The 21,191-nt window shown below is 50.4% G+C and overlaps 1 protein-coding gene across 1 annotated transcript in view; it reads right to left on the bottom strand.

Annotated features, from left to right (window-relative positions):
- Positions 1–20,404, bottom strand: part of LOC311324437 (tyrosinase-like) — a gene marked incomplete at both ends in the record, with an annotated part of 32,791 nt that extends 12,387 nt beyond the window's left edge. The window contains 2 exons of the mRNA XM_084456891.1: positions 19,418–20,113; positions 20,400–20,404. Of these exons, the coding sequence (XP_084313017.1) occupies positions 19,418–20,113; positions 20,400–20,404 (701 nt within the window). The remainder of the gene's footprint in view (positions 1–19,417; positions 20,114–20,399) is intronic.
- Positions 20,405–21,191: the final 787 nt, after the last annotated feature.

Raw genomic sequence — 21,191 nt, 5'->3', positions numbered from 1 at the left:
ACATCCAGGACCTGGCCTCTGCTGAGTCCTCCATCCAGGAGGACATCCATGACCAGGCCTCTGTTGAGTCCTCCATCCAGGAGGACATCCAGGACCAGGCCTCTGTTGAGTCCTCCATCAAGGAGGACATCCAGGACCTGGCCTCTGCTGAGTCCTCCATCCAGGAGGACATCCAGGACCAGGCCTCTGTTGAGTCCTCAATCCAGGAGGACATCCAGGACCAGGCCTCTGTTGAGTCCTCCATCCAGGAGGACATCCAGGACCAGGCCTCTGTTGAGTCCTCCGTCAAGGAGGACATCCAGGACCAGGCCTCTGTTGAGTCCTCCATCAAGTGGAACATCCAGGACCTGGCCTCTTTTGAGTCCTCCGTCCAGGAGGACATCCAGGACCAGGCCTCTGTTGAGTTCTCCATCCAGGACCAGGCCTCTGTTGAGTCCTCCATCCAGGAGGACATCCAGGACCAGGCCTCTTTTGAGTCCTCCGTCCAGGAGGACATCCAGGACCAGGCCTCTGTTGAGTCCTCCGTCCAGATGAACATCCAGGACCTGGCCTCTGTTGAGTCCTCCATCAAGTGGAACATCCAGGACCTGGCCTCTTTTGAGTCCTCCGTCCAGGAGGACATCCAGGACCAGGCCTCTGTTGAGTCCTCCGTCCAGATGAACATCCAGGACCTGGCCTCTGTTGAGTCCTCCATCAAGTGGAACATCCAGGACCTGGCCTCTGTTGAGTCCTCCGTCCAGGAGGACATCCAGGACCAGGCCTCTTTTGAGTCCTCCGTCCAGGAGGACATCCAGGACCAGGCCTCTGTTGAGTCCTCCATCCAGGAGGACATCCAGGACCAGGCCTCTGCTGAGTCCTCCATCCAGGAGGACATCCAGGACCAGGCATCTGTTGAGTCCTCCATCCAGGAGGACATCCAGGACCAGGCCTCTGTTGAGTCCTCCATCCAGGAGGACATCCAGGACCAGGCCTCTGTTGAGTCCTCCGTCCAGGAGGGGCGTTCCTCTGTGTACATCTCCAGTGCCATGGAGAGCTGCTCTGCCAGAAGCCGAACACCAGAGTCCTCCAGGAGTGGAACAACCTCCACGAGCAAACAGGTGAGGTTTAACGGGCCTGTTTTTACTACACAGGGTTCTATGTGTGAACCAGTCCTGGGTCAATTACTATTAAGTAAGTCCAGTGTAATGCTATTAAAAGTTACTTCTTAAACCTCACTCAGGTGTTATGGTTAGGGACAGGTGTACAGTAGGGCTAGGGATCCCTTGCTGCTGTGTATCTCAAGAGTAATTGCACAGTAATTACCAATAGTAATTAGACATGTTTCTATGAACCCTATGATATAAGGAGGAGCTAAACATATATACACCTCTGTTACAGTCGGCTGTGAGCCCTAAAATCTCTAGTAAGAGACATGATCATAGGGAGGATGCGTTGAGAGAGACCCTGGCTAGGGAGAGAGCCAAGAGGGCTGCCCTCGAGGAGACCCTGGCTAGGGAGAGAGAAGAGAAGGCCGCTGTTCAGGCCTCCTTGGACCAGGAGGAACGCAGCTACCTGAAGCTGAGGATGAGAGGGAACGCCATGGCCTCCGCGCTCAAAGCAGATCAGAATATGATCAAGAAGCTGGAAAGGGGCTATGGGGCGGCCATCGCCGAGCACCGCCGGGCCCAGGACGGCCACGAGCACATGGCTGCGGAGAACGAGGCCAAGGTGGCGGAGCTTCAGCAGAGCCTCACCAAGCTGCACCTCAGCCTGAAGGAGGAGACCGCTCAAAAACAGGCCTTTGACTCCCAAACCCAAGCTCTGCAGAGCGAGAACGAGGCCAAGGACCGTCTGCTATGCACGGCTAACCTGAGAGCTGACCAGCTGGCCTCTGAGCTGAGGGAGGAGCAGGCCACGAGCCACACGCTCAAGAACCAGTTGTCTTCCGCCCTCTCCAACCTGCAGAAGGCGCTGGAGAGGCACGAGAAACTGATCTTGGAGGGTCAAGCTCGGGCTAAAGACATGCAAGAGCTCACCATAGCTCTGGGTGTGGAGAGAGCCAACGCTGCCCAGCTTATGGAGAGACTGAACATGGAGACCATCAACAACGAAGGCCTGAGCTCTCAAGTGAAGGCCTTGCTGGAGGTGAACACCTCGGCCGCCTCAGAGCAGAGAGCCAACCAGAAGGCCTTTGAGCTCTCGGAGCAACACGCCCAGAGCAGGAGGGTCGGGGAGGAGCTGGAGGCACGGGAGGAGCGTGACCGGCTTCTTGCAGAGCTCCAGGACACAAAAGACACATGCAACATGCTCCAGGAGGCTGTTTATGAAGAGATGGCTGAATCGGAGAGAGAATTTAGTCAACTCAATAAGTGGAATGAAGACCTCTCTGAGAAGATTCTGGTCCAGGAGAAGGGCCTCATTGAACAACAGTTTCAGAACAGAGGTTTGGAGAGGTCAGTGTCAGAGAAGCAGGCCAGGTACCAGGCGCTAGAGACCGAACACAAGGACCTCCTCTCCCACCACGACCACCTGACCACCATCTTCAAGGAGCACCAGGCTTTCCATCTGCAGCTCCAGAGCGCCTCAGACAAGCAGCTGTCTGAACACAAGGTCCGACAGGCGGAGTTTGACAAAGTCCTGAAAAACGAGCAGTGCATTCGCCTCAAAGCACAAATGAAAGCCAACCAGGTGACCTCTGACCTGAAGGAGGAGCGGAAGAAGAGCGCGATGCTGCAGCGGGACCTGGAGGCCGCCAACCAGATGACCACTGACCTGAAGGAGGAGCGGAAGAAGAGCGCGATGCTGCAGCGGGACCTGGAGGCCGCCAACCAGGTGACCTCTGACCTGAAGGAGGAGCGGAAGAAGAGCGCGATGCTGCAGCGGGACCTGGAGGCCGCCAACCAGATGACCTCTGACCTGAAGGAGGAGCGGAAGGAGAGCGCGATGCTGCAGCGGGACCTGGAGGCCGCCGATGCAGGGCAGTGGAGCGCCGACGAGGAGTGCGACCATCTGGCCGTGGCGTTGCGGAGGGCACGGGAGGTCCGGCAGGTGCTGGAGGACACGGTGAACAAGCAGGGGGAGGCGCTGGAGAGCAGCTCCAGACGCCTCAGAGACACGGCCCTGCAGCTGAGGAGGCGAACCGCAGAGCTGGAGAGGAGCAGCGCAGCTCTGAGGGATCTGAGGTCGGCCCACGAGGGATGTGTCCATCGGTCTGAGCACCAACAGCTGCTCATGGCCCACCGCTCTCTGGCTGCTAAGCTGCAACGCTTTCACTGCGCTCTGCACGGCAGGCTGCCAGATCACAGCACCGCTCCGCAGTGGGCTACACTGTCATCATAATTGGTGGTGCTGAAGGGCTCGGCGCTGCCACATCACTGGTGACTTGCCCGGTCACAGCCTGCACAGTATAGTACATCACTGATCATCGCTGATATTACACAGTTACACAAACAGTCAGTCACCAGACAGCAGAGTCACCAAAGAACAGAGTCACTAGAGAGCAGAGTCACCAGACAGCAGAGTCACCAGAGAACAGTCACCAGAGAGCAGAGTCACCAGATAACAGTCACCAGAGAGCAGAGTCACCAGAGAACAGTCACCAGAGAACAGAGTCACCAGAGAACAGAGTCACCAGAGAACAGAGTCACCAGAGTCACCAGAGAGCAGAGTCACCAGAGAGCAGAGTCACCAGAGAACAGAGTCACCAGAGAACAGAGTCACCAGAGAGCAGAGTCACCAGAGAACAGAGTCACCAGAGAGCAGAGTCACCAGAGAACAGAGTCACCAGAGAGCAGTCACCAGAGAACAGAGTCACCAGAGAACAGTCACCAGAGAACAGAGTCACCAGAGTCACCAGAGAGCCGAGTCACCAGAGTCACCAGAGAACAGAGTCACCAGAGAGCAGTGTCACCAGAGAGCAGTCACCAGAGAACAGAGTCACCAGAGAACAGAGTTACCAGAGAACAGAGTCACCAGAGAGCAGTGTCACCAGAGAGCAGAGTCACCAGAGAACAGAGTCACCAGAGAACAGAGTCACCAGAGAGCAGAGTCACCAGAGAACAGAGTCACCAGAGAACAGAGTCACCAGAGTCACCAGAGAACAGTCACCAGAGAGTAGAGTCACCAGAGAGCAGTGTCACCAGAGAGCAGAGTCACCAGAGAACAGAGTCACCAGAGAACAGAGTCACCAGAGAGCAGAGTCACCAGAGAACAGAGTCACCAGAGAACAGAGTCACCAGAGTCACCAGAGAACAGTCACCAGAGAGCAGAGTCACCAGAGAGCAGTGTCACCAGAGAACAGAGTCACCAGAGAACAGAGTCACCAGAGAGCAGGGTCACCAGAGAACAGAGTCACCGGAGAGCAGAGTCACCAGAGAACAGTCACCAGAGAACAGTCACCAGAGAACAGAGTCACCAGAGAGCAGAGTCACCAGAGAACAGTCACCAGAGAACAGTCACCAGAGAGCAGAGTCACCAGAAAACAGTCACCAGAGAGCAGAGTCACCAGAGAACAGTCACCAGAGAGCAGAGTCACCAGAGTCACCAGAGTCACCAGAGTCACCAGAGAGCAGAGTCACCAGAGAACAGAGTTACCAGAGAACAGAGTCACCAGAGAGCAGAGTCACCAGAGAACAGAGTCACCAGAGAACAGAGTCACCCGAGAGCAGAGTCACCAGAGAACAGAGTCACCAGAGAGCAGAGTCACCAGAGAACAGAGTCACCAGAGAACAGAGTCACCAGAGAACAGTCACCAGAGAACAGTCACCAGAGAACAGAGTCACCAGAGAACAGAGTTACCAGAGAACAGAGTCACCAGAGAGCAGTGTCACCAGAGAGCAGAGTCACCAGAGAGCAGAGTCACCAGAGAACAGAGTCACCAGAGAACAGATTCACCAGAGAACAGAGTCACCAGAGAACAGAGTCACCAGAGAGCAGAGTCACCAGAGAACAGAGTCACCAGAGAACAGTCACCAGAGAGCAGTGTCACCAGAGAGCAGTCACCAGAGAACAGTGTCACCAGAGAGTAGAGTCACCAGAGAGCAGAGTCACCAGAGAACAGTCACCAGAGAACAGTCACCAGAGAACAGAGTCACCAGAGAACAGTCACCAGAGAACAGTCACCAGAGAACAGTCACCAGAGAGCAGAGTCACCAGAGAACAGAGTCACCAGAGAGCAGAGTCACCAGAGAGCAGAGTCACCAGAGTCACCAGAGAGCAGTGTCACCAGAGAACAGAGTCACCAGAGAACAGAGTCACCAGAGAGCAGAGTCACCAGGGAACAGAGTCACCGGAGAGCAGAGTCACCAGAGAACAGTCACCAGAGAACAGTCACCAGAGAACAGAATCACCAGAGAGCAGAGTCACCAGAGAACAGTCACCAGAGAACAGTCACCAGAGAGCAGAGTCACCAGAGAACAGTCACCAGAGAGCAGAGTCACCAGAGAACAGAGTCACCAGAGAACAGAGTCACCAGAGAACAGAGTCACCAGAGAGCAGAGTCACCAGAGAACAGAGTCACCAGAGAGCAGAGTCACCAGAGAACAGAGTCACCAGAGAACAGAGTCACCAGAGAACAGTCACCAGAGAACAGTCACCAGAGAGCAGAGTCACCAGAGAGCAGAGTCACCAGAGTCACCAGAGTCACCAGAGAGCAGAGTCACCAGAGAACAGAGTTACCAGAGAACAGAGTTACCAGAGAACAGTCACCAGAGAGCAGTCACCAGAGAACAGAGTCACCAGAGAACAGAGTCACCAGAGAACAGAGTCACCAGAGAACAGAGTCACCAGAGAACAGTCACCAGAGAACAGTCACCAGAGAACAGAGTCACCAGAGAACAGAGTCACCAGAGAACAGAGTTACCAGAGAACAGAGTCACCAGAGAGCAAAGTCACCAGAGAACAGAGTCACCAGAGAGCAGAGTCACCAGAGAACAGAGTCACCAGAGAACAGAGTCACCAGAGAACAGTCACCAGAGAACAGTCACCAGAGAACAGAGTCACCAGAGAACAGAGTTACCAGAGAACAGAGTCACCAGAGAGCAGTGTCACCAGAGAGCAGTCACCAGAGAGCAGAGTCACCAGAGAACAGAGTCACCAGAGAACAGAGTCACCAGAGAACAGAGTCACCAGAGAACAGAGTCACCAGAGAGCAGAGTCACCAGAGAACAGTCACCAGAGAACAGTCACCAGAGAGCAGTGTCACCAGAGAGCAGTCACCAGAGAGCAGTGTCACCAGAGAGTAGAGTCACCAGAGAGCAGAGTCACCAGAGAACAGTCACCAGAGAACAGTCACCAGAGAACAGAGTCACCAGAGAACAGTCACCAGAGAACAGAGTCACCAGAGAGCAGTGTCACCAGAGAGCAGTCACCAGAGAGCAGAGTCACCAGAGAACAGAGTCACCAGAGAACAGAGTCACCAGAGAACAGAGTCACCAGAGAACAGAGTCACCAGAGAACAGAGTCACCAGAGAGCAGAGTCACCAGAGAACAGAGTCACCAGAGAACAGTCACCAGAGAGCAGTGTCACCAGAGAGCAGTCACCAGAGAGCAGTGTAACCAGAGAGTAGAGTCACCAGAGAGCAGAGTCACCAGAGAACAGTCACCAGAGAACAGTCACCAGAGAACAGAGTCACCAGAGAACAGTCACCAGAGAACAGTCACCAGAGAACAGTCACCAGAGAGCAGAGTCACCAGAGAACAGAGTCACCAGAGAGCAGAGTCACCAGAGAGCAGAGTCACCAGAGAACAGTCACCAGAGAGCAGTCACCAGAGAACAGTCACCAGAGAACAGAGTCACTAGAGAACAGTCACCAGAGTCACCAGAGAGCAGAGTCACCAGAGAGCAGTCACCAGAGAGCAGTGACCAGAGAACAGAGTCACCAGAGAGCAGAGTCACCAGAGAACAGAGTCACCAGAGAAGAGAGTCACCAGAGAACAGAGTCACCAGAGAACAGAGTCACCAGAGAAAAGAGTCACCAGAGAACAGAGTCACCAGAGAACAGAGTCACCAGAGAACAGTCACCAGAGAACAGTCACCAGAGTCACCAGACAACAGAGTCACCAGAGAGCAGAGTCACCAGAGAACAGAGTCACCAGAGAACAGAGTCACCAGAGAACAGAGTCACCAGAGAACAGAGTCACCAGAATCACCAGAGAGCAGAGTCACCAGAGAGCCGTCACCAGAGAACAGAGTCACCAGAGAGCAGTCACCAGAGAGCAGAGTCACCAGAGTCACCAGAGAGCAGAGTCACCAGAGAACAGAGTCACCAGAGAGCAGAGTCACCAGAGAGCAGAGTCACCAGAGAGCAGAGTCACCAGAGAGCAGAGTCACCAGAGAGCAGAGTCACCAGAGAACAGAGTAGGGCTGCACAATTAATCGTGAATTAATCGAAATCGCGATTATGACCTCTGCAATTAACTAATCGCAAAAGGCCACAATTAATGTGATGAATAATTTTGCTTTGAATTGAGTGTGCTAGGACTACACGGACGAATCACAGGCGCTTCTGCTGTCTGACCAATCACATGCGTTCCCGCTGAGTGCGCTGTGCACAGCAATTTCACTGAGAAGACAGATAGCAGTAGGTCAAGACAAGTGACACAAGAGTACCTGCAGCCGTGAGTAGTGAAAAAATGAGAGAAAACGAGGTGAGTTAATAGCAAGAAAGGGATCAACGTCCGTGATTTGGGAGCATTTTGGTTATTATATATTAATATTATATATTAAATATTAATCGCAATTATTAATCGCAATTACCATTTTGAAGCAAATAATCGCAATTATTATCTTTTGTCATAATCGTGCAGCCCTAGAACAGAGTCACCAGAGAGGAGAGTCACCAGAGAGCAGAGTCACCAGAGAGCAGAGTCACCAGAGAACAGAGTCACCAGAGAACAGTCACCAGAGAGCAGAGTCACCAGACAGCAGAGTCACCAAAGAACAGAGTCACTAGAGAGCAGAGTCACCAGACAGCAGAGTCACCAGAGTCACCAGAGAACAGAGTCACCAGAGAACAGTCACCAGAGAACAGAGTCACCAGAGTCAACAGAGAGCAGAGTCACCAGAGAGCAGTCACCAGAGAACAGAGTCACCAGAGAACAGAGTCACCAGAGAGCAGAGTCACCAGAGAGCCGTCACCAGAGAACAGAGTCACCAGAGAACAGTCACCAGAGAGCAGTCACCAGAGAACAGAGTCACCAGAGAGCAGAGTCACCAGAGAGCAGAGTCACCAGAGAGCAGAGTCACCAGAGAACAGTCACCAGAGAGCAGAGTCACCAGAGAACAGAGTCACCAGAGAACAGAGTCACCAGAGAGCAGATAATAATATAATAAAGACAGCGCAACACGCGCTGACTCCAGTGACGAAGGTAATATAATAAAGTGCATTCAACAGTCCCAAAAGAGTACTACTTGAGTTGTTAATCTGAGCTAATTTACCTCTACTATATGTTCCAGTGCCCAGGCAGCCGGTCACCAGAACTCAGACCAGACCAGCTATGCCAGATGCCAGAGCCGGAAGGCCTGCTCTGCCAGTTATCAATGCAGGTATGCATGCATGTTTGTGTTGGTGAAATGTCTATGCATATTTTCACACTGACAGTTAACTCAGGACTTTTTGAAGACTAATTTACTAATCTCACTAATCTACTCATCTCACTTTACTTAGCAGTAGATGTTCATCACCCAGGCCCTTAGAGCTAAGGCGCTGTGAGCGATGGCCCTGTGAGCCAGGCCCTTCAGCCCATCTGACCTCCAGGCACAAGCAGCATCCATCGGAGATTAGCACCCCGGCCAGACCAGGTAAGGGTCTGACATGTCTACCTGTTTCATGACTAGTTGATTCTTCCCCTTATGCCAGAAGCCCTACGCCGCCAGCACCTAGTTTCCTGCTAATCCCTTTATCCTTTTTGGTTTTCAGTTAGTCTGTGATGCATGCTTCATTGATTCATGCCTGTGAGACCAACAGCTCCAGCAGTATTGCCCTCCACGTCTTTCCGGAGCCCCCCGCTTACCCCTCTGCCATCAAGCTCTGCATGTGCTGGTATGCAGAATTTTGTGAACTACTTCATGTTGAATGCAGGGAAATACTTTGAGTTAAATTTCCATTATGTGACAGTACAATTACTTATAGCCACATCTGTGTTAATATCCAGATTTCCAGAGGATGGTGTATCAGCAGTTGTCCATCTTGACCAGCATGCTCTTGAGCTCATGCAGAGTCTGAGGGAGCTAGCGCAGAGACTATCCGGGGAGTCTGATGGGGTTGCACGGGGAGCAGTACTGGATGCACTGGACCCTGCAAAAACAGAGGTGGTCTTGAAGGATCAGCTGAAGGACAAGGAGCATCAAAGGAAGATGGTGAGTAACTGCAGGGCAGAACATTGTTCCTTATTTTTGCAGGGAAGTGTAAAGTAAATGATTACTTTTTACTATGCGACTTACAGCCATTTCATTATGTCCTTAGGCATCTGCTCCAGCCCAGCTGACCTCCGCAGCCCCAGACCGCAGCTCCAGCCCCAGACCGCAGCTCCAGCCCAAGACCGCAGCTCCAGCCCCAGACCGCAGCTCCAGCCCTGACCGCAGCTCCAGCCCTGACCGTAGCTCCAGCCCTGACCGTAGCTCCAGCCCTGACCGTAGCCCGTCTGACTACAGCAGATTATTCTGATGAGGATGACCTCTTCTGCCCAGACCCTTGATTCAGATGTGGGTGACCTCCAGCCCAGCCCGTCTCCCTAGACCTCCCTTCCCTGCCCGTCAGGATGGATGCCTTTTTTATAAATAGTTTTTGTAAATTTTAGCCTTTTTTTTGTGGGATACAACGGTCTGTTCCCGGTCTGCCTGCCACAGAATGCGCACTTTGTTTCATTTTTGTTTTTAGAACTTTTGCAATTGTCAGATAATGGGTTGCTAGCCAGAGCTTGTACATACTTTTTTTTTTTCTGGTTATGCGTAATGTGTAAACCTCATCCTTGTAAATATGTATACTTTTAATTTGTTTTGCAATGTTCTTTTGTTTGCCTAATAAAATGTTCTAAACTGTTAATGGTGTTCAGTCTCATCTTAGTTTGTATCATAATGCTTGCTGCCATATACCCATATACTGTAGCATTAATTCATTTTGTACTGCAAATGCTAAATATAGCCATTGGTCAGGGTTTAGTAAGTAAGTGACCAAATCTGCACCGTGCAAAAAAGACATGCAGACCAAGTCATATAAATACCTGTAGATCTAGTCTCAGCCAAGTCAGTCTATGACGGTACTTGCTGCTCACGTGTAGATCAAGTCTCAGCCAAGTACGTTTATTACGGAAGTTCTTGCCCACGTCATCATGTGCGTCTTTAGCACGCGGCCGCGACTTATGAACGACGTGACGTGTTCAGAACAGAGTCACCAGAGAACAGAGTCACAAGAGAGCAGAGTCACTAGAGAACAGAGTCACCAGAGAGCAGAGTCACTAGAGAACAGAGTCACCAGAGAACAGAGTCACCAGAGAACAGAGTCACCAGAGAGCAGAGTCACCAGAGAACAGTCACCAGAGAACAGTCACCAGAGAACAGAGTCACCAGAGTCACCAGAGAGCAGAGTCACCAGAGAGCAGAGTCACCAGAGAACAGTCACCAGAGAACAGAGTCACCAGAGTCACCAGAGAGCAGAGTCACCAGAGAACAGAGTCACCAGAGAACAGAGTCACCAGAGTCATAAGAGAGCAGAGTCAACAGAGAGCAGAGTCACCAGAGAGCAGTCACCAGAGAACAGAGTCACCAGAGAACAGAGTCACCAGAGAGCAGAGTCACCAGAGAGCAGAGTCACCAGAGAACAGAGTCACCAGAGAGCAGAGTCACCAGAGAACAGAGTCACCAGAGAACAGAGTCACCAGAGAGCACAGTCACCAGAGAACAGAGTCACCAGAGAACAGTCACCAGAGAACAGAGTCACCAGAGTCACCAGAGAGCAGAGTCACCAGAGAACAGTCACCAGAGAACAGAGTCACCAGAGTCACCAGAGAGCAGAGTCACCAGAGAACAGTCACCAGAGAACAGAGTCACCAGAGAACAGTCACCAGAGAGCAGAGTCACCAGAGAGCAGAGTCACCAGAGAGCAGAGTCACCAGAGAACAGAGTCACCAGAGTCACCAGAGAGCAGAGTCACCAGAGAACAGTCACCAGAGAGCAGAGTCACCAGAGAACAGAGTCACCAGAGAACAGAGTCACCAGAGAACAGAGTCACCAGAGAGCAGTCACCAGAGTCACCAGAGAGCAGAGTCACCAGAGAACAGAGTCACCAGAGAACAGTCACCAGAGAGCAGAGTCACCAGAGAGCAGAGTCACCAGAGAGCAGAGTCACCAGAGAACAGAGTCACCAGAGAACAGAGTCACCAGAGAGCAGAGTCACCAGAGAACAGTCACCAGAGAACAGAGTCACCAGAGAGCAGAGTCACCAGAGAACAGAGTCACCAGAGAACAGAGTCACCAGAGAACAGAGTCACCAGAGAACAGAGTCACCAGAGAGCAGAGTCACCAGAGTCACCAGAGAGCAGAGTCACCAGAGAGCAGAGTCACCAGAGAGCAGAGTCACCAGAGTCACCAGAGAACAGAGTCACCAGAGAGCAGAGTCACCAGAGAGCAGAGTCACCAGAGAACAGAGTCACCAGAGAGCAGTCACCAGAGAACAGAGTCACCAGAGAACAGAGTCACCAGAGAACAGAGTCACCAGAGAACAGAGTCACCAGAGAACAGTCACCAGAGAACAGTCACCAGAGAGCAGAGTCACCAGAGAGCAGTCACCAGAGAACAGAGTCACCAGAGAGCAGAGTCACCAGAGAGCAGAGTCACCAGAGAACAGAGTCACCAGAGAGGGGGCCCAAATTCAGCCCGGGACATTCAGGCGCACCGGCCCACACACTGGCCCACAATCTGGCACCGGCCCGCACACTGGCCCGCGCGTATCTACCTATCATCCTCTATATGCTTCGACACACTATACAAAAACACTCACTAATTATTATACAAATACATCAGTCAATTCAATACTAATATTCAGAAGATTAAAACAACCAACTTGAAGGCATACAGGCTTATACCTTCTCAGAAACCCAAAATAAATAGAGGGTGTCCTACCTTACATCACCAGCAGGCGTCGCAGCTGGCCACTTGTCTCTGCGACCCTGTCAATCACTCCATCAGTGTCCAGAGCCATTAGAATCTCCTTCTCTGTGCACATGAGCATGAATGCCTCCAGATGCTCCTGGGTCAGGGTGCTCCTCAGTCGATTCTTCACATATTTTAGAGTTGAGAAGGTCCTCTCACAGGCGACTTGACTGAATGACAATGTTAGGAGGAACTTGTAGCCCAATCCAATGACATGATAGGCATCAGTCAGCAAGTTGTACTGTGACAAGATACGATACACACAAACTGGACAGTTTTTACAGGAGTTGCAACTCTTGTTCTCTAGCTCCAGGTCATCTTCTTCTCTTTCATCCTCCCCACTGGTTGTCCTGACATTGTCTGCATTCAACTGGGGCATTTTAAGTCTTTTCCAATGGTTGGCTAGGCTTGACAGTTCAGCCTGCAGTCTTCCAGCAGTGGCTCTTTCATCATACTAGCACAAGGTTCAGGACATGTGCGTAGAACCAGATATGCACTTGGTTGGGACTCTCTGCAGAGAGCAAGGTGGAGAACACCCTTGTACTGGCCCTGCATGTTTGCTGCCCCATCGGTTGAGTTCCCCACACAATTCTGAAGATCAATATCCCCCTTTGACAAAGTTTTCTTCAGTAGCTCTATAAAATATTGTCCAGTTGATGCCTGACAGTCAACCACAGCAATGAGCCTCTCGTGGACCACATCTGTCACGTACCTGATAATAGCACACTGGTCTGTGGCCGTAACATCCTGTGTGGTGTCGATCTGGACAGAAAACATGCCTGCCTCCTTTACTTCCCTAGAAATGCTTTCTTGGATTAAGTGACTGATAACACTGATCACTTTGTTCACTGTAATTTTGGAGAGCAGAGTGACAAAGGACCCTCTGCCTTTAGCTCCCGTCTCATGCAGCTTCCTGCTTTTTTCTACACACTGGGTAACTAGGGTTGGGCATCGAGAACCGGGACCAAATTGGAACCGGTTCTAAAATTCCGATTCCAAAGGAATCGTTTATATATTTTAATTTCGATTCTGCTTATCGGTTCCTAAACAAATTTCACTTGCGCTAATTTCAGTTTCCGTGTTAGTGGCTTGCGCGTTTGCCTTTGGTTTGCAGTCCGCCAGAAAAACCAACGAAGAAGAAGTAGTTTCCGTATTTGCGATTTGAATGTAGAGCCGTTGGCTTTAGTTGATTTGAATGTAGAGCCGTTGGCTTTAGTGGATTTGAATGTAGAGCCGTTGGCTTTAGTTGATTTGAATGTAGAGCCGTTTGCTTTAGTTGATTTGAATGTAGAGCCGTTTGCTTTAGTTGATTTGAATGTAGAGCCGTTGGCTTTAGTTGATTTGAATGTAGAGCCGTTGGCTTTAGTTGATTTGAATGTAGAGCCGTTGGCTTTAGTTGATTTGAATGTAGAGCCGTTGGCTTTAGTTGATTTGAATGTAGAGCCGTTGGCTTTAGTTGATTTGAATGTAGAGCCGTTGGCTTTAGTTGATTTGAATGTAGAGCCGTTGGCTTTAGTTGATTTGAATGTAGAGCCGTTGGCTTTAGTTGATTTGAATGTAGAGCCGTTGGCTTTAGTTGATTTGAATGTAGAGCCGTTGGCTTTAGTTGGCACGCGCCGCCATCATGAGCCACAGCAAGCCGCGGCGTTCAAAAGTGTGGCTTTATTTACCTCAGAGGAATGAGGAGTCGGCCCAGTGCAACACCTGTGAGAAGTTTATTTTGTGCAAGGGAGTTAGCACAACTAATCTGATGAAACACCTGCGCTTGCATGGCATAAAAATCAACGAATGTACCATCTTTGATGCGTTGCGCCGGTCTCCCTCCGTCTCTCCCGCCTCGTCCTCAGTCAACCCTAACGAGCCAACGGCCAGCACCTCGTCGCAATCGGGTAAGTGAAAATTAAATAGCACTAACGTTTGTCTTATTGTCAACAGCGAGACAGCAAACAAATTATACTAGACCGAACTGGTAAAAAACGGTGTCAAATGCAAATACTGTAATGTATTTTTTCGTAGATGAACGTCCGCAGATTGCTAGTAGCCAGCCTGGCATACTGCTGCTAGTGCTAATCCACGACGTGACATGGCCTTTTCATATCTGTGTGTCCAGGCCTCCTCTACTCCTAGTGAACGAGTGTTCTCCACTGCGGGATCTGTGCTGAACGCTCGCGCCTACCGCCTGAGAAGGCAGATATGCTTATTTTTCTCAACAAGAACTGTTTTTAATTTAGGGAGTGTTTATACCTGCTAGCCTGGACTAGGGTGTGTTTTGTATATTTGCTCTTTGGATATTCTACACCAGGTCAGCCTGTCAGTGGGAGCTCAGTATGTTTAAGTACCACTGTGTGTGTGTACCACTGTGGGATGGAGGGAGAGGTGAGGGAAGAGGGGGAGGAGGAGAAGGAGGGATGGAGGAGAGGGAGGGAGGAGGGATGGATGGAGAGGTGAGGGAGAGGAGGAGAAGGAGGGATGGAGGGAGAGGAAAGGAGAAGAGGATGGAGGAGGAGAGGGAGGGATGGAGGGAGAGGGAGGGAGGAGGGAGAGGAAAGGAGGAGAGGATGGAGGGATGAAAGGAGAGGAGGAGAGGGATGGATGAGAGGGGAGGGATGGAGGGAGAGGAGAGGATGGTGGGATGGAGAAGGAGAGGTGAGGGAAGAGAGAGAGGATGGAGGGATGCAGGGAGAGGAGAGGAGGACAGGGAGGAAGGATGAAGGGAGAGGTGAGGGAGGAGTGGGAGGGATGGAGGGAGAGGAGGAGAGGGAGGGAGGAGGGAGAGGATGGAGGGATGCAGGGAGAGGAGGACAGGGAGGAAGGATGAAGGGAGAGGAGAGGATGGAGAGGGATGAAGGGAGAGGAGAAGGTGGAGGGACGCAAGGAGAGAAGAGGGATGGAGGGAGAGGAGAGGGAGGGGGTGTGGAGGTTTTGAAAAGATTCTCCCATTCTGGGAGATGCAGGTTGTCTCAAGGGATTGGCAGGATTGGAGAGGGGAGTTGTGGGTAGAGAGAGGGTGGTTGTGGGTAGAGAGAAGGGTCACACACACACACACACAGCTGACGCATCCCTATTCACTCTTTCACACACAGATTCACTGTCACACACACCAAATTAAACTGTGAATTCACAGGTTCAACTGTATGAAATTAATTTTGAATGACTTGTTTTTAAAAGATTATTACAAATAAATGTTTCTTCTGTGAAATAAGCGTGCAGCCTGTTTTGACCCCACCCATCAAAGAATCAGAATCGAGAATCGTTAAGAACCGGAATCGAAAAGAAGAATCGGAATCGTTAAAATCCAAACGATGCCCAACCCTATGGGTAACATGTTCCTGCAGGCACACATCATATTTGCTGAGCATGATGACTAATTCCAAGAAGTTGCCATGGTCAACAGCACTGTTCTCCCATGTGTATGCAGCTTTAAATTGTTTGCCTCTAACGCTTAGACCACGCTTTCCAATGACTTTGACTACTTCTACAACGCGCTCCATGACTTGCCGTTTCTTTCTGATCTGGTCTCTGTAGAGCGATTTGTTTGCCACTGAGTAGACTTGCTACATCTGCTTTATTAGCCTTCATAAAATATGCCTCTGCACTGTCTCTGTGGACTTGGTTTCTTTCGTGCTCTTCTATTCTTTGGTGTACATGCCGCCAAGCTGTCATTCCTCCTTTGATGAATGCACTGTCATTTGGAGATGGCTTTGCATACGCTAAACATACTGTACAGTAGAGTGAGTTGGATTTCTCACAAGCCACTTTCTATTGATTCCATCTTTGTTGTAGATACTTTTAACAGTTTGCTTTTGGGGTTGTTGAGGGTGGTATGCAAAAAATCTGTCTAGATCTTTAGCCTGTGGCCGGGCAAAGTAATCAAAGCTCACTTCATCTGTCTGTATTTCACTGTCTTTTTGCTCCCCTGTACTGGACCCTGCTGTGGTCTCTCTGTCCTCAGGACCGACTGTACTGGACCCTGCTGTGGTCTCTCTGTCCTCAGGACCAATTGTACTGGACCCTGCTGTGGTCTCTCTGTCCTCAGGACCAACTGTACTGGACCCTGCTGTGGTCTCTCTGTCCTCAGGACCAACTGTACTGGACCCTGCTGTGGTCTCTCTGTCCTCAGGACAAACTGTACTGGACCCTGCTGTGGTCTCTCTCTCCTCAGGACCAACTGTACTGGACCCTGCTGTGGTCTCTCTGTCCTCAGGACAAACTGTACTGGACCCTGCTGTCTGTCTGTCATCATCAGGATCAACAGTGCTGGACCCTGCAGCGGCCTCTCTGTCCTCAGAATCAACTGCATAAGAAAATCAGCAGTCGTTGTTTAATTCCAGACTATAAAATAAATGCAATAATGAATTGGCCACAAATGCGTATTATTTAGCCTAACTTAAAATAAGACCATATACCTCTATCCTAATGCATCTATGTTTATGCACAATATAGGCTAATTGTCTGCCCTGCCCAGCCATGCTCAAGTGTTACATAAGCCCAATTTATACCTCCATGGATCACAGCCATGAACCAAGGAGGTATAAATTGGGCAATAGGACACCCCTATAGCCCTATAATAGACTAAAATATAATGCATACTGTAGGCTACGCCTTCACATTGCACCTGTCATATTTCTGGTCTGTTTCCTCCTCATCATCATCACGACTGGGGTCAGTCTGTCTCTCAGTTTCACATTCATTGTCCTTGGGACTGGGACTCGCACCACCTAACGTTAATTGCATGCATCCACAGGAAAAAAGAGAGCACATTTTCTTTTAGTACAGGTTTAAATTATAATGACTGAATGCAATACCTAGTAAGCGAGTTGGCTTCTTGAACCGGCCACCTAAAAGAAATAGGCAATTTGCCAATGCTAGCCATGCACATTACACACTAGCTAACGTTAACATTAACTACTGCACCTGCTACGTTACACACTAGCTAACGTTAACATGAACTACTGCACCTGCTACGTGGGCTCCGGCTCCATCTCCCTCGTTAGTAGCAGCGGCCAAACAGGTCAGTTATTTTTGAGCACTTATGAGACTGAACACCATTAACAGTTTAGAACATTTTATTAGTAAACAAAAGTACATTGCAAAACAGATTAAAAGTATACATATTTACAAGGATGAGGTTTACGGTCTGTCACATTACGCATAGCCAGAAAAAAAAAAAAAAGTACAGTATGTACAAGCTCTGGCTAGCAACCTATTATCTGACAATTGCAAAAGTTCTAAAAACAAAAATGAAACAAAGTGCGCATTCTGTGGCAGGCAGACCGGGAACAGACCGTTGTATCCCACAAAAAAAAGGTTAAAATTTACAAAAACAATTTCCAAAAAAGGCATCCATCCATCAGGGAAGGGAGGTCTAGGGAGACGGGCTAGGCTGGAGGTCACCCTCATCTGAATCGAGAGTCTGGGCAGAAGAGGTCATCCTCATCAGAATACTCCACTGTGGTTAGGGCTGGAGCTGCGGTCAGGGGCTGGGCTGGGGAGGTCAGCTGGGCTGGAGCAGATGCCTAAGGACATAATGAAATGTTTGTAAACGCAAGTCGCATACTTTCATTGGAAGCATGCCATGTCACTGGATACGAGAAAATTAACTGACTGACATCACATGCCTTTTTGCATTGAGCAGGGGCATGTTTCAGCGTCTCCTGCAGCTGGGCTGATACCTCCGTCACAGTGGTGCTTGGCTTACAGGCCATAACTGCACCTTTTAACCAAAAAGGGAATGGTTTCAATGCAAATGGCATGATGGCATGTCAGACAATGTATTATTTTGCGAAAATATGAACAATCCCTTACGTAATATGACATTGTAGAGGGTCATATTCTTTAGAGGCTTCTTCCCCCTCTTCCCATGGACGCTGTAGACACACCACACTCTGTGTATCGCTATGGCTGACAGCACCCGCCGGACCACATCTGGCAGATCTTTGCCGCCAATGGAACTCAGATATCATGTCTGCAAAACATAAAAACAATCATTTACTTTTACACTTCCTTAACACTTCCCTGCAAAAATAAGGAACAAAGTTCTGCCCTGAAGTTACTCACCATCTTCCTTTGATGCTCCTTGTCCTTCAGCTGCTCCTCCAAGACCTCCTCCGTTTTTGCAGGGTCCAGTGCATCCAGTACTGCTCCCCGTGCAACCTCATCAGACTCCCCGGATAGTCTCTGTGCTAGCTCCCTCAGACTCTGCATGACCTCACTGAGCATGCTGGTCAAGCTGGACAACTGCTGATACACCATCCTCTGGCAATCTGGATATTAACACAGATGTTAACAATTACTATAAGTAATTGTACTGTCACATAATGGAAATTTAACTCAAAGTATATCCCTGCATGCACCATGGAGTAGTTCACAGAATTCTGCATACCAGCACATGCAGAGCTTGATGGCAGAGGGGTAAGCGGGGGGCTCCAGAAAGACGTCGAGGGCAATACTGCTGGAGCTGTTGGTCTCACGGGCGATGGCATCACAGACTAACTGAAAACCAAAAAGGATAAAAGGGATTAGCAGGAAATTAGGTGCTGGCGGCGTACGGCTTCTGGCATAAGGGGAAGAATCAACTAGTCATGAAACAGGTAGACATGTCAGACCCTTACCTGGTCTGGCCGGGGTGCTAATCTCCGATGGATGCTGCTTGTGCCTGGAGGTCAGATGGGCTGAAGGGCCTGGCTCACAGGGCCATCGCTCACAGCGCCTTAGCTCTAAGGGCCTGGGTGATGAACATCTACTGCTGAGTAAAATTAGATGAGTAAATTAGTGAGATTAGTAAATTAGTCTTCAAAAAGTCCTGAGTTAAATGTCAGTGTGCAAATATGCATAGACATTTCACCAACACAAACATGCATGCATACCTGCATTGATAACTGGCAGAGCAGGCCTTCCGGCTCTGGCACCTGGCATAGCTGGTCTGGTCTGAGTTCTGCCGACCGGCTGCCTGGGCACTGGAACATAATAGTAGAGGTAAATTAGCTCAGATTGAGAAATCGGCGCAGCAGCGTGTACGCCATGTTTGATAGATCCGAAAAGCGTGTAAATATTCTCGTCGTACGCGGCAGTCCGCCCTTTTCTCGTTTTCGTCGTACGCCCTCTTTTACACCTGAATTTACACGCTCTTTGATAAATGAGGCCCCAGGGCGTTTCTGAAGCTCATGTTGACGCTGCGGTCCATGTGTGTGTGTGCATGTGTGTGCGTGTCTCACCCTCCAGGGCGTTTCTGAAGCTCATGTTGGCGCTGCGCTCCATGGCGCCGGTCTCGTAGTCGCGGACCTGCTCCACCTCCAGCCGCTGGCGTCCCTCCAGTCCCAGTAGGGGATGGAGAAGGCGGGGTCTCCGGTCAGCCGGCGTATCTGGTGCTCCCACTGCAGCAGGTAGACGCGGTGCCAGGGCAGGAAGGCGGCGGCCTCGTGGGCAAAGTCGATGTCCTCCCACACGTTCCCGGCCCCGCCCAGCAGAGCGTCACGGGACACGTAGTAGTGCATCCACACGAACAGGTCGTACACGCTGACGTCGGCGAACAGGGGCCGCTCGCCGTCCACGCCCATCTGGGCGCGCGTCCCAGTGGCGATGACGTAGTCTGGGCTGACCGTGTTCTTGGCCAGGTTGAGGTAGGAGCGGCGGTGCTCTGCGGCCGACAGGCTCAGGATGTTCCTCCGCACCGACGCCGTCCGCTCGCCGCAGCCCGGCCCCGAGAAGCCGAAGTCGCAGTCCTCGCAGGCCACGCCCCCGTAGTTCCCCGTGCAGCGGCAGGTGCGGTTGTAGAAGACCAGGGGCCAGCGCTTGCGGTCGTCCAGGCCGCGGTGGGGGTACTGGAGCCCGTGGGGCTCGTCCAGCACCTCCACGTCGGCGCAGAAGCCCCGCCCAGACATGGCGCCGCAGGCGGAGCCGTCGCCTTCCCACACCGGGCAGCACTGCTTGGTCCGCAACGCCTCGGACGTGGCGCAGGGGCGCGGGAACTGGCCCCGCCCCCGACCTCTTGCCACTTATATGTACAGTAAGTGTGCAGTATAAAATAGAATAAACTATATACTGTATGTACCAGTTAAAACGTATTAGTCTTATTTCCCCCTTTTGTTATACTTGCACACACTGTAACCCACGACGGTCAATAACAGCAAACACAAGTCTAATCAAATCCAGCTTAATGTTATAGTAAACGCTCCACCCACACAAGCCTGTTGATGAGAAGAGATATTTTCGGTAGTCTGGGTAGCCTGTGCAAAAATTGGGAATATAGGCCCAGCTCCAAGGAGTATCCCACTTCATTAGGCCTGGAGGCTTGTAGCAGCACAGTCTAACTACTAACACAGAGTCTAACTACTAACACAGAGTCTAGCTACTAACACAGAGTCTAACTACTAACACACAGTCTAACTACTAACACAGAGTCTAACTACTAACACACAGTCTAACTACTAATACAGTGTCTAACTACTAACATAGAATCTTACTACTAACACAGCCTAACTACTAACAGTATAACTAGGCCCAGCTCCAAGGAGTATCCCACTTCATTAGGCCTGGAGGCTTGTAGCAGCACAGTCTAACTACTAACACAGAGTCTAACTACTAACACAGAGTCTAGCTACTAACACAGAGTCTAGCTACTAACACACAGTCTAACTACCAATACAGAGTCTAACTACTAACACAGAATTGTTGCAGGAATGTTGCTGCAACATTACAATATACTTAGCATGCTGTAACCTAACATCAGTTGTATGTGAATAGAAATCACCATCTGGGAACAAATTTCCCTCAGTCCAGCATCTATTTTTGACCGAAAATACCGTTTCAGACCGCTTATGTTTGCAAACATTATGGGCTGGTTGCGCAGACATGGATTAAGCCTAATCCTGGACTAAATATAATTTTCAATGGAGATTGTCCATTGAAAGTACAATTTAGTCCATGACTAGGCTTGATCCATGTCTGTGCAGCCCTGTGTCCTGCCCCTGCTTAAACCTCACTCAGGGTTATGGTTAGGGACAGGTGTGCAGTAGGGCTAGGGATCCCTTGCTGCTGTGTATCTCAAGAGTAATTGCACAGTAAT

The sequence above is a fragment of the Borostomias antarcticus genome, assembly GCF_949987555.1.
Source record: "Borostomias antarcticus genome assembly, chromosome: 23".
Taxonomy (NCBI): Eukaryota; Metazoa; Chordata; class Actinopteri; order Stomiiformes; family Stomiidae; genus Borostomias; species Borostomias antarcticus.
This window is presented reverse-complemented; position numbering and strand designations above follow the sequence as displayed.